The sequence below is a fragment of the Babylonia areolata genome, chromosome 18 (genome assembly GCF_041734735.1).
Source record: "Babylonia areolata isolate BAREFJ2019XMU chromosome 18, ASM4173473v1, whole genome shotgun sequence".
Classification (NCBI taxonomy): Eukaryota; Metazoa; Mollusca; class Gastropoda; order Neogastropoda; family Buccinidae; genus Babylonia; species Babylonia areolata.
This window is the reverse complement of record NC_134893.1, coordinates 50,047,348-50,062,011: the sequence shown is the minus strand read 5'-3', so window position 1 is coordinate 50,062,011 and position 14,664 is coordinate 50,047,348. Positions and strand designations below refer to the sequence as shown.

General features: G+C 40.0%; 1 protein-coding gene across 1 annotated transcript in view; it reads right to left on the bottom strand.

Annotated features, from left to right (window-relative positions):
* Nucleotides 1-14,655, bottom strand: part of LOC143292046 (cytohesin-1-like) — a 65,009-nt gene extending 50,354 nt beyond the window's left edge. Inside the window, exons 1-3 of the mRNA XM_076602216.1 lie at nucleotides 14,521-14,655; nucleotides 12,244-12,317; nucleotides 10,414-10,478 (exon numbers count right to left, since the gene is read on the bottom strand). Coding sequence (XP_076458331.1) covers nucleotides 10,414-10,478; nucleotides 12,244-12,317; nucleotides 14,521-14,554 — 173 coding nt within the window. The 5' untranslated portion in view covers nucleotides 14,555-14,655. The remainder of the gene's footprint in view (nucleotides 1-10,413; nucleotides 10,479-12,243; nucleotides 12,318-14,520) is intronic.
* Nucleotides 14,656-14,664: the final 9 nt, after the last annotated feature.

The following is a 14,664-nucleotide window of genomic DNA, read 5'->3' as shown; positions in this document are numbered from 1 at the left end:
GAGGAGGGAAATCGGCGCTGCTCCCAGACCATCAATGCAGCTGAGTGCGAAAACTCCGGGAAGAGGCGTAGGTAAATATTGGCCGTCCACACCGCTGGGGACCCAAATCAGCTTTAACAGAAGTCTTGGCCGCATTCGACTCGGCCGCGAAGACTTGTACGTCGCTCAGCCACGCTGAGCGGGTCTTCTCCATCTCTCTCTAAAAGGCAGCACAGACAGGATGATGCTTTGTATCTGGACTTGTACGTGCAACTCCTGCCATACCCTTAAAATAGCTGACGATGTATGCTGGTTTTCGGTGAACTCGCTGCAACTCACGTGGTGGGTATAGGTAATAGCAGGTGGGCGGTCAATTACATGCACGCTGAATGAAAACGGTGCACGAACGCATCTTCCCACGCTTAAAGGGCACGAACTCTTTATCAAGGATGTGCGTGTTTGTCTGTCTGTGCTTGTCCGCATGTTACTGAGCATTGTCTCTTTTTTTCAAGTGACTGCACACTTCATATACCGACCCACCACCCAACACACACATACACACGATTCCCCATACACATCACATACTTCATCTCCTTCACGCCCCATCTCACTCAACCAACAATGGTTAACCCCACCGCCCCCCACCCCACGCCCCATCCTCGACTACTTGTTTCTTTCTCCACCACGTCTACCCCCTTATCCCGCCTCTCACTCTCCAAACCTCGCTTCTCTCTTCCATACCAGTTCCCCCCTCCCTCCCTCTCTCTCTCTCTCTTCCCTGCCCACTCTCTCTCCCTCTCTCCGTCCCGTAACAGCCCCCCATCCCCATCCCCTGTTGGCTCCCATCCAAGTTTCAGCAGACAATTGGGGATGGCAGAGTCCCAATGTGCACGGTGCACGATGACCCTTCGTCAGCGCAACGTGCCAACAGACACCTCCGCCACTGTCCCCATGGCAGCGTCAGAACCATCTGCCTTCTTCCGCTTCAGCTTTTGGCTCAGCCACTTCATTTCAGCCACTGACTGATGAGCAGTACAGGGGGGTGGGGTGGGGGGAGAGGATGTAGGATCCGGGGAGGTAAGGGGGGTGTGGTGGTTTACTGAGGGAGGTTGGTGAGGTGGTGGTGTTTCCCCTTTTGTGTAGCCAACCACCGTTTCAATCCTGAAAATCCTGTTTCCTGTTTTTCATCACTTGTTCATCATTGTTTGCTTTAACTTCGAACATGCATGTGTGTGTGTGTGTGTGTGTGTGTGTGTGTGTGTGTGTGTGTGAGAGAGAGAGAGAGAGAGAGAGAGAGAGAGAGAGAGACAGAGACAGAGACAGAGACAGACAGACAGAGACAGACAGAACGAAACAGCTTTTTAAATAACGAGACATTCTAAAAAGGGGATGTCAGTGATCGAGTCGGGTAATCGGATCCATCAACACTGCTTGTTTTTGGAAATGTTATTATCAAACATCATCACTGTTCATTATCAATCAAAACGCGATAGCCCTGTGACAGAAGGGGTCTGGGCTGAAAGAGGAAGAAAACGTACGTCTGAGGCTGAAACATGCTCAATGTGTATGGTACACGTAAACGTAGACCAACTGAGCAAATAAGGTTCTCTGTTGCCTGACAAATTTGTTCGGATTTCACACAAAATTCATAGTCTTCTCTTCTTTAATAGTGAACTTTTCTAAACAAGAAACAAGTACTGTTACTCTTTGAATGACAAATGCAGATAATTCACTCAATTTGGGACTAAGGCATATCAAATCATTTTCCAACAATTGCGTATAATTCTGAAAATATTTTTTCTTTCCTCTTTCAAGCTATGCAAGACACTGGCTACATCATTCTGACAACAGAAGCTACTCTACCTCAGTCAGCGCGAAACAGAGTTGCTTCCTCCGTACATATGGAAGCTCGATCAGTGGCTATGTTAATTTGGTTTGGGAAAACCGGATAAACAGTCGTTCCTGTTTCTTTCGAAGATGGGGCTCCTCTCCGGCGTCAGTACTACTACGGTGTCTACTGTTTTACTGACTGCCTCGCACATAAAAATTAAATGTTTCCAGCAACTTGTTCCGTTTTTTCTGCATGGGAAAATAAGGGCCTACTTCTGCTACTGGGCTGGGATGCGTTGTGAGGAAACTTAGCAGCGCTAAATTCGGTTTGCTTTTAGAATGCTCCTGGTGTGTACGCAGGAACATAGGTATACTTAAGACTAACTTAGCACTGTAAAGCGCTTAGAGCTTGGTATCCGACAGAGGACTGGCGCTATGTAAGTACCCATATCATTCATTCATTCACCTTGAAGATCGTCCGTGCAACCCCACCTCCACACCCCGCTCCTTTTTGAACTGTTGTGCACGCTAGTACCGTTGCGTGCATCCATGTTCTGTAGCAGAAGGAGTGCATGAGACTGGGCTAGGCTGAGAATTGTGAATGAACTTCTGACGTGGGACGGGGTGCTTGCTTATGGAGGAGGGGCTGGGAGTGTTGAAGGTGGAAGGAGGAGAGGTGGTGGAGAGGATAATTTGAAGGAGGGCAGAGCAACCGTGGGGTGGGGGTGAGGGTAGTGCTGAGCAGGCCACAATAAACACAATGAAGATACAGCGGATAACAGCAACACGCACGTGCAAAACATTAGGTATGTATTATCCCTCAATCATACGTTGCATAAGCCTCCTGTTCTGAAACTTGACACCCACCCCCTCCTACCCCCTGTCTCAGTAACGGTTTAGGGCACACATGGCAGCAATAAGGAATCGGCAATACCAGGGCTTAGTGGCACCAAGGCAAAAAAAAAAAAAAAGTCTGGAGAATTATTTGTGCTCTCTCTCTCTCTCTCTCTCTCTCTCTGTGACCGTGCAACAATCTAACAAAGTCTGCCCCTTCCCACATTTTATTTAATTAATGTCCTCGTTCAACCTTCTTCCATTTAATAAGCTCTTGCTGTTTGCAGTAACTGCGGGTAGACAAAAGTGAACCCCCAGTATTCTCTTTTTCCCTGATCTCCTCCAGTTTTTATTCCACCATATTTCGACAATCTCTCCACCCCCCCCCCCACCCCCCCTCCCTCTCTCTCTCTCTCTCACACACACACACACACACACACAGATTGACTCAGAGCTTGCCAATCGCATGTTTCTCCACTTATGATACACTGGTAGTACGACAATACGTCACAGGCTGGAAAGGTCCGAAAACAAAATGTCAGCAGTGGAAAACTGCAGATGCAGCAACTTGTTTGACAACAGTCATGGTCGTTGGTTTGTCGGTGTGTTAAGGGGGAAAAGAGCCAAAACCCGCGACCACCCAAAGTGAAAGAGCCGTTGTTTGTTTTTTGTTGTTGTTGTTTTGTTTTTGGTGTGTGTGTGTGTGTGTGTGTGTGTTGTCAGTTATTTGTTTTTTTGGGGGCGGGGAGTAGGAGGAATAGGGAAGATACTGAAGTGTTCGTGCATGCGCGCACGCGCGCGTGTGCGTGTGTGTGTGTGTGTGTGCGCGCGCGCGCTCGGGCGGGAGCACTTTATGTGTATCAATGTGTGCAAGATTTTGTTTGTGCGTATGGATGTATCTAGGCATCAATGGGCGTGTGTGTATGCAAGAGAGACAGAGACAGACAAGCAGAGACTGAGAGGGAGGGGGGAGAGGGACAGACAGACAAAGAGTGTAGCAGTTCAATGGTATGTTGGCGTGTGACATGCGTGCGAGTGCGTGCATTTACGTGTGTGCCAGCTTGAAGCGCAGGAGAGTTTCCCCTTTCGCCCAGTTCGATGTAACATGAAAGCAACAGCAGAGGCGACGACGCCAGTTAGGGACTTCAGACCTGAAACAGACCCTCTGCGGTAGGCTGGGCAATAAATAACCTTGGTTGATTTGAACAGGGGGCTTAGTCTGCTTGAGAGACAGAATGAAAGAGAGTGAAAGAGAGGGAGAGAGAGAGGGAGAGGCAGAGGAGTTACAGACTGACGCACACACAGAGAGACAGACAGAGAAAGAGACAGAGAGAGAGAGAGAGAGAGAGAGAGAAGACAGAGTCAGAGATGGCAGAGACAGAGATAAGGGAAAAGACAGCCAGACAGAGAAAACAAAAATTAAATAAATAAAAAACCAAAACCACTACTGACTCATAACGACACAAAGGCAACAGGGAGCCGGAGCAGCAGCAGCATACTAAAACCAAACAGGACCCAGGTCCTGGACATAAATTTCGCCCGGGAAATGGGTAAGGATCGCCTTCTAAGCTCCTCTGGCCAAGGCACCCAGGGAACACCCCATCGTGGCCAGTATGGGGGCGGTAGATGGACGAGGAGGAGGAAAAGGGAGGAGGACGCGGTGCCGGCAACTGGCTGAGAAATAGTTCCCTGAAAGTCTGAGCAAAAATGAGGATGGATGGACGGAAAAGTCAGCTAGGATGCCAGGGAGAAATGGGGAGCGGGCCAAGACGAAACAGAGCAATTTGTCAAGGCTTTGGGGAAACACACACACACACACACACACACACCATCACCACCACCACCAGCAACAACAAGAGCAACCACAAACCTCTCCCCCCACAAAAAAAAACAAAAAAAAAACAAACAAAAAAAAACAAACAAACACCGCAACTCGCAATGAAAGAGGTACGTTGTCATTGGTCCCACATGTCGACGACGTCAGCACACTCCAACAACATAAAAAATAAACATAAAATAAAAACTTTGGTTCAGTGTGCTCTCAGATCTTGTGCGTGTGGTCGGTCGTTGGCTGATACAACACGTGCTGCCCCAACGTTCGCTGCTGCTATCGTGTGCTGCTATCTACCTTCGGCTTGTCAGTTTGCCCCGTGAATCAACTCTGTCGTCGTCTTCAGATAGGGTTTGACGTCATGCGGGTGCCTATTCATGGGGCTTGACGTCATTCGTTCGTATGAAATCACTTGCGCTGTCACTTGCGCTGTCTTCGTTCTTCATACTGTCGTTTACATTCGCACAACATACAAAACAACAGAGCACAATCATAAATATATATATTTCTATTATCAGTGACGACAGATCTGCCGGTAGGGCCTACGTACATTTGACTTTTGTTTATAAACTGGCAACAGCAACAAAATAATAACAGCGAAACTCTCTTGTGAATCTCTAAAACAAAGAGTACAGCAATACCCTCGAAGAGGCGGCATAACATGCAGAACATTTATGTTGTAAATGAATGGCCACTCAGACTAATGCAAATGAATTGGCTAACAGTCGGATGCAAATGACAGCTATTTCTGACACTGGTGACAGACCTGTCGGTACCTATATCATCCTGGGAGCAATCATGAGGTTTATTGCTTCCCGTTCTCAGCACACTTATGAGACGACCCTCAGCTGCAAAACCGGGGATGCTGCCTCTACATGTAATAAAAGTTTTGACCCTCATAACCTCCTTCTAGCCCCTTTAACATCCCCTTTTTTTCAAAGACAATAAATAAATAAATCAACACAGTGAAAACCAAATAAGAACTCACAGTGATAGACTGATAAAGTTTTTTTCTTTTCTTTCTTTTTTTAATTTTTTTTTTTTTTATCCATAAAAGAAATCATGGGCATGTAAGACTTACTAAAATTGAACTAGAATTTCTCAGTCCAAACTCAACCAATCATCACCCTTACAAAATTACCCCTGAGAGGAACTGAAGAAGAAAAAAAACCTCCATAACAGTGCTTCCCTTCATTCCTGATAAAAAAAAAAAAAATCTTTAATTTTTTTTTTCTTTTTTTTTTTTCCTTTCTTTTTTTGAAAACCATTCACACACCCACACCCTGCATGATACTGAGAAAAAAAATCTGCCTCAGTTTGCAATCTTAATATTCCAGCTGATTAAATAATATTATGTAGCTCCATTACTCTCTTCTGTTTCATTGGCTCCCAGACTTTTTTTTTCCCCCTTCAAACACTGAAAAGGATAGAATACAAAATATTATTCTGCTATGCTGGAAACTTCCAAACTGTTCATGCTACCAAAAATCCTTTTTAAAAGTTATTTTGTGCCCATGTGCTTCTTCATCTGATCCAGTAACTACTTACCATTTGTTTGTTATACTAGTCAGAAATCTTTCTCGACCAGTAGGCACTGTACCACTACCAGTGATCAGCTGCCACGAGTCATCAGAGATTTGCCACCACTGTTATGCTTTTAGTTTGTTTTTCTCCACCTTGTCTGCACCGAAAGCATTCCTGTTCTGGTGACCTCTTTTGAGGGAAATAGTACCTGGTGGTGATTGATGATGGTGGTGTGGTAGTTGTGGTGGTGTGCAAGTGAGTGAGTGAGTGAGTGTGTGTGTGTGTGTGTGTGTGTGTGTGTGTGTGTGTGTGTGTGACTATATGTATCCCAAATCCTATACATATCATCAGTCACAATCAAGATGGAACCCCCTTTTTACCAAATCTTGTCATATACTGATATTATACTGAAATGACCTTGTCAGCTTAGTTCAGTTGGAATCATCCCGTCTGATATTAAAGTGATAATCTACAAGTGCTGAAAATAGTTCAAATGTTGGTTAGGAGCCCAGTTGGCTGCACTTACTTCATCTTGATTGTGTGCGTGCATGTGCACAGCTATGAAAGTGAGTGAGGGTGGGAAAGATGAAATGATTCATAAAGGACTTCATCATGTTCATGATGGGGAGGGGAGAGAGGATACACTGTACACATAGGATTCACTGTTTACAAATATAGGATTCACTACACATAGAACAGATGGTAAAGATGACTGGCGTTTATGTATATAGTACACACATATATATATATATGTGTGTGTTTGTGTGTGTGTGTGTGCATGCGTGTGTGCGTGCGTGCGTGTGTGCATGTGTGCGTGCATGCATGTGTGTGTGTGTGTGTGTGTGTGATGAAGCACGTGAAAACCCAGCTAAAGTCGGAATTCATCATTTTTGACATTTATGTATTTTCAGATAATTTAAAAATCACATATTAACATACAAAAAAAAACCAAAAAAAAAAAAACAAAACAAACAGAACTCATCTATCTATCATAGTTTTTGTCTACAATTTTTTTCAAAGTTGGCGTGCCCGAAAACAACAAATGGAGAAATTGGCTCATGAAAAAAACATTTGCCTGCTTGTAACTTTAGAACAATAATTACCCTGAACACATAACTGCTGTCAAAAGATTCAGAAGTAAGTAGACTATAAATTTCTATATACTGTATGAAAAAAGCACTGAAAAATTCATATTTTCTTTCTGTACTCAAACGAAGTCAAATACGGCGAGTGGAGAAGTGATGCCACGGCATGAGAGAGCCAAGTCAACGGCAACAGTGAATGTTCAAATGAGAGACAAAGGCAACTTGATATGTATACTATATATGTGTGTGTATGTATATATATATATATATATGTATATATTATATATATGTATGTATATATATATATGTATATATATATATATATATATATTTATATACATACACACATAAACACAAGTGTAAAGAGACATATGTACAAGTACACGAATAAAGTTTTTTGGGTTTTTTTATGGCTCTCTCTCTCTCTCTTCTTTTTTTAATTTATTAGTTTTTATATCCAGTTGTTGTTGTTTTTTTGTTGTTTGTTTTTGTTTTTTTGTTATTGTTTTTTATTTTGTATATAAATTACATAATCAACTCATTCACACACGCGCGCACGCACACACATGCACACACACACACACACAAGGGTGCATGCACGCACAAGCACACGCACACTCACACAAACACACAGAGGTAGTGAAATAGGTTACTGAACATGATGGCGACAGCTGTTAAAGTCTGCCTGCTGTGAAAAGGGGGCAGGCAGCCACACTACACATAGGAAACCCAGCTGCTAAATCATAACTCTTGAGAACAGTGTGTGTCTGGCATGTAATGTTTCTGCGCAGAGACCCTGCCTGTCTTACCCCCACACCCTCACCCCTCCCTCCCCATCCCCCACTCCCCTTACCTTCACTCCCAGCCTTCCTCTTTATCTTCACACCACATCATCCCCAGTTTCAAAGAGTGAAACGGAACTCTGTCTCTTGTTCTCAGTCGTGAGCTTACAATTAGATAATAATGCCATGGAAGCAAAGGCATACTCTGCAGGAGGAATCTGAAGCCTTCTCTGCATGTAAACGCCCCTTGCTTGATGCTCACACACCAGCCTAATCCCTGGATGGAGCGACTGATAAGCCTTACACTGTTTGAACATGTTGAATGTCACCCATTGCACAATACCAAGTCAAGCAGCAAAAAGAGCCAAATCTACACAGTGCTACATTGCCTGTTTCTGGAGTGTTGCCTGTCCATGACTTCACCAACAATCTTGCTATTTCTTTTTGCAAGACACAGGTCGATCTTTTTAACACCTGGTCATTTGAGTGCTACGATACAAAACTGGGTCATTTGTGCATATTATCTGGTACTAAAGCATATCAATACTTAATCAACAATTCAGCAAATCTTGGTCATTACATTTACAGTAAATCCTTTTTTTTTTTTTTTTAAATGACTAGTATCATGAACTGAAGACTCGTACACAAATGATGTGGGTTCCAGCCCCATCAGTGATGGATTTTTTCTTCGGCCAGAGGCCTGACCCTACTGAAAGGTGAGTGTGCTATGGGCTGAAATTGGAAGGCTGTGGACACACAGTCCAGCCGAGAGGGTCATCCATTCACAGGTGTATCTTAGGGGGTGTTGCTTGAATTTCCTGACCAACACTGCAAGTGTCTGTCTCCTGGGCCTGGTTGATGCTGGGATATAATTATGAAATGATGCACAGAGTACAGCCTTGACAAGCAGACACTAACTAAACAGACCTCCTAGGTAGCAGCAACAGCAGCATCTATTCTATATGATATCAAAGATAGAAAACCAAATGGAAACAATATAATACAAAAAGGAGAAATAAAGGAAATTATCTCATCTTCCTCTTGTGTTAGACATCACTTCAACTACTTCAACACAGAAACTGACACTGATATAACCTTCAAAATCATCTTCCTCAGTTATGACAGAAACAGGCAAACTTTCCAAGTACAAGAAAGGCAAACAATGGTTGAATATCTCACACAAATAGTATGAAGTGCCTCTTTCGCTAGTAAGAGGAAACAAATTACACAAAACATCTATCAATAGTAATAAATACGTCAACCTCAAAAAAATAATCTAAAACAAGAAGTTGTTGTCAAAGTACAGGCAGACAGACAGAGCAAACTGGTCAAAGTACAGACAGACAGAGCAAACTGGTAATTATCTTTAATTTGTTTAAAACACAACTTTCCAAAGGCCCAATGGTGAGGAAGAGGAGTGATCTTTTTCACTCGAGTTAGTCCACCCAAACGAGGTTGTTCCCCCTTATTTTCTTCACTGACCCGCACAGCCTATCTGTACTAGTGATAGGCATGAATTCAGAAGGCCATAACACACACACACACACACACACACACACACACACTTGCTCACACAAAAACACAAAACAATAAATTTAATTGATATTCTGTCAAGTGTCATGCTTGTGGTATCTCACAAGGATAAGATAATTGAGAGTATGAAACTAAAAATAACACAACTGGTAAATCTTTTTTTTTTTTTAAATAATGAAATAAACTGTTTACTGTTTGAAAACCTATGACAGACCGTTTTTTTCTGTGTCACTGTGTAATAATAGATGGTATCAATAAGAAAAGGTTTTGGTGACCAAAGAAAAAACAGTTGGCAAATACTGAACACAAAAACCAATATAAACAAGCCATTCCACTGTGAAACGAGGAACATGACGCAGAGTAGACATGTTTAATGTTACAACTGTAATTGTTGCATTCTCTCTTTTCACTATCACTATCAGTCTTCGTAATGGAAGTCTGCTGCACACATGTATGTATAATTTCATTCACACAACAGGTACTGCAAGACAACCTGAATCTATTTCCATATGGTGTTGTTCAAGACAAAAAGAAAAGTAATCTACAGACAATATGACAAAACTGCTGTCCAAATTTATTAGAATATCTCTTATCTTTTTTTTCTTTTTTTTTTAAATATAATGCAGTACTTTCCTTTTCTTGTTATTTTCCCACTTTAAAAAAAAAAGTGTTCCTAGCTGCACTTGTTGCTGTTCCATGTTTATTATTCTTAAGGGTGTGGGGTAACTAGTTATGAAAAAAACAATGAATGAGCTTTATAAGATTGTGCGATATGAACACAAAGTACTTCTGAAAGAAAATGTTTCAGCATCACCAGCAGAAAATTACAAGACTTAATTTGTTTACTGACATGAACAACTGAACCAGGGGAGTTCAAAACACGATAGGAGTTTGGTTTCTTTATTTGTATTTGATAAAGTCAGAAAATATTCTCTCTTTTTCTGAATTAGAACACAAACTTCAAACTTCACAATTGCAATGTCACAAAACATGAGTTACTTAACATTATACTTACCTCTCATCCCCAAAGTCCATACTTTCCAGTTCATTTGTGACATCCTCTATCTCTCTGCGCAGCTCCTGGATGGAATGAAATTTAAAAATGAAACTGAAGACTATGAACTGTAATAAACAGATGAGTAAATAAGACAATCATTAATCCAAAAACTTAAAACTGTTAAAAAAAATAAAATGAAAATAGAAATAAAGGATTTCTTTTTAGTGAGTGCAATGATATCAATAATAACCCTAATAAAAAGAAATTTGACAATTAAAACAGTCATTCAAAATCACAAATAAAATGTGTGTTAATGCATGACGGTGTGGTTAGGCTGATATGTGTATGGCTGGAGGGGCATAAGAGAATATGGATCAAAACGTATCACTACACACACACACACACACACACAAACAACTAAAAATTAGGTATCCAAATCCTGCCAACAAAAAAAACCCATTTATTCAGGTCTATTTCCCTATCCAGATGTTAAATATCGCTGGTTACTGTACGGGTCCAGTTTGGAAAACAACAACAAAACTTGCTAATTTCAAATAAGTGAAGTGGGAAAAATATATCCTGGCATAATGATAATCTATCTTTGTCCTGACATCACTAACCACAGAAATAATGATAATATCTGTGCACATTGTATGATTATGTAACTGGACACACACAATGATACATCTCAGTTTTTCGAGCGCTTTCCAATGATCATTTCATTTTACATAAGTGTGCTTATTATATTATGACTGTGTATGCATGTGGGTGTATACATGCACAGATTTTTTCTAGATGCAAAAACAAGAATGTTAACATTTTGGTTTAAGCATGTTACAAAACAAGGTACTTCAAAGATATCTTTGATTGTTTACAAATAAATTTTCAATTCATACATCACCAGAATACATCAGAATCAATACTTGAAAAGTATTAAAATCCTCTTGAATGAAATTGAATTAAATAGCTTCTGGCTGAATCAGCAAAGTTTTGTTGAACATCCCACATGGTTTTAAAAAAAAGTAAAACATTGTTTAAATCTAATAGAAGATCTTTTTTTTTTTTTGCAAGATTGGTACAGACATGTGTTGACGTAGATAATTATAATATACTATGTATATTATTTTTTTAAATTATAGAATGTTTAATTTTAAACCCAATTTTTTTTTTACCTCGTTTATTTTACAGTATTACCAACAGTATTACCAAATAATTGATTGAATCAGCAAAATGTAGAACAATCAACAGTGCGCTGCCTGTTAATAAAGAGCGTTTTGACAATTTAGCCAGAAATTAAACAGTCTGTGAAAAAATGTTCCACAAACTACACTGCTGATGAGTTTTATTATGTTTCTGTGCCCCTTTTTCGACAACATCAGACAAAAATGTTTGTCTACATACTATAGAATCTGCCCAAAAGCTATAAAATTCTAATTTTTCAAAAACTAGAGTACTGTTAAAATTAAATTCCTTTGTCTCTTCCATGCATGTTTCTTTTTGACAGAACTTTTCTACTGATAGGGAAATATAGTCAAGTACTAGTGAAGTACTTTGGAAAAGTTACATGTTCTAACGTTGATTTCTATAAATGCTTGTTTGCATTATTAATATTATTCAATTACTAAGAAAAATTTACTTGCTGATTCGTATTCGCTTGTTTGCTAGAGTTAGCTTTTTTGTTTGTTTTTGACATCACTTTTCATTCATATTGGTGAGTGCAAAAGATCTATACATGTGCAATTGTGTATACGGTTTTGATGCCCCCAGGGGGCACATGAAGTAAACTTCTTGCCTTGCCGTGCCTTCACCCCTTGCAAATTTTCAGATTAAAAACAAAGCAAAACCCACCTGAATTTCAAATAACAGCTGCTTTTTCTTTTCTTGAATAGAGTGCAGAAGCTGCTGCTCTTCAGGTGTCAAATCTGAAAGCATAAACAAACAAAAAATCAAATGAAATGGAGCATGTGTTCAGGCTTGATTCATCTCACTAGCACGAACTAATGTCATCATCGTTCACTATCATATTACTAATATAACTGAGTCATTGGAAACATCAAGGCTCAATGAGAAAATAGTAAAATATGTGTTAAATTAAACAAACAATTTTGTGTATTATACCACTTGAACATTCAACTTCAACTTCAAGGTAAAAGTAAAAAAATAAAAATAAAAAAAAATAAAAAACATGGACAGGTCATAAGCTGATTTCTAAAAACAAACTGTGACAAACTGAAAAAAAACTTTGGTAAATCAAAAGTGATTTTGCTGCATCAATAGAAAAATATTTGCTTCCTTCAAAAGCACATGCCATGTAACACAGCCTCCATCAGGTCAGTTTTTATCTTGTCTGTTGACAGTGAGTGATGCTATGCAAACTAAAGCCAGTAAAGGCATAAAAAAATAATAAATAAAATAAAATAATCAAATAAAATGAAATAAAACAAAAGATGGGCTCATCACAAAGCATATGATAACACACACACACACACACACACACACACACACACACACACCCTGCAGCATCTTCACCTTTAAGATAATCAAAATAAATAGTATTATAAAACTAAATATAAGTGCTCAGCCAAAGTCACCTCTTTTCTGTACTCAAGGAAAGCCTCATGGGCACACATGCACAAATGCACTTACATGTGTGTGTGTGTGTGTGTGTGTGTGTGTGTGTGTGTGTGCATCTGTCTGTCTCTCTCTGTCTGTCTCAGTGTCTATGTCTTTCTGTGTGTATGTATACATGTGCTCATTAATCCCTTTCACTTCATGTAAACACTACACGAGGAGGGGCACTATATTAATACTATTTTATCATTCAAAGGATCTACATCATTCTCAAAAGACATTTGTGAGACTTGCATAGTTTACCTTTGAAAACAAGCTTTTAATGGTGAATGAAACAGAGGGAACATGGTGAAGGAATAATACACTGAATGTATACATACTTAGTAATGTATCCAGGCATAGTATTCCATTCCTCACATTACATATATATGTTTGTATGTTGTTTTGTGTTTTAATCTTAAATGTGAAAACACACACACACACACACACACACACACACAAGTTTAAAAAAATTTCTCCAATATGCTGGTCTCTAAGACCAAAACAACTTCTTGAGAACTAAATCAGATTAATCATATAACCATGCATTTAAGTGGTCTGACAGACCAATTCTATCTGTCCCCCAACTTCTTTTTTAAAAACAAAAGACAAAAAAAAAAGGGGGGGGGGTTCATATTTGTAAGCAACAACATGATGCTACTGACATCACTCTATCCAAATTATCCATAGATCAATCAAACCACTATTGGTATTGTACTCTCTGTTTCCAGTGTGACGTTAAACTTTTGTCAAGATGGGACAGTGAATGTTTTCATGGCATCCCAGCCACACTTTTTTCTTCAAACAGAATGGGAACATAAATTGCAGCAAACAGTGTAAAATGAGTATTTGGTATTGTCTATTCCAAGTATGGTAACTACATTGCTAAATTCAGTGAGATGCATATGTCTGTTGTATTGTGATTTGAAATGAACTATTTAAGTGGTGGTGGTGGTGGTGATGTGTGTGTGTATGTGTGTGTGTGTGTGTGTGTGTGTGTGTGACTGTGTGTGTGTGTGTGTGACTGTGCATGTCTGTGTCTGTCTGTGTGTGCGAGTAATTATACATATGTATGATTGTATCTCACCCAGTCATTGTGTTTGTGACTGTGTATAATGTATACCATTTTTCTTGTACAGGCGTGTCCCTAAAAAAAATCTATAAAAAAAAATATATATATATGTAGATATAGGTGTTAGGCTATAGCTGTCTCCTGTATGCCTGCAGCAGCTCTGGCTCTGTCAGTGTCAGTCTATAGATACATCATTTTACATGTCTATCTCTCTTTCCATATTTCACTGCCCTTTGCAAAATATGAAACTCGGTTTCTACACTGATTATATGGTAATACTGACTACAAAAAATTAATATAATTATAATGATGCTGGGACTGGGTAAAATGAATTTGTACAGAACTTTGAAGTGGACAGTCTAGGGTTCACCGAGTTGAGTCACTGATACGTTCGCTGACTCGCGTCCAAGCAGTAGGCTCCGAATGGTAAAATTTATACTAACCCTCTATATTGAATCCTATGCTTCCCGCTTCCATCCTGTTTTCTCTTCTTTCCAGGAAATATGGACACTTCTAAAGTAACTGCCCACTTCCGTTACCGTCACAGTCACTAGTTAGTTATCTTTGGCCACCATCTTGAAACAAAG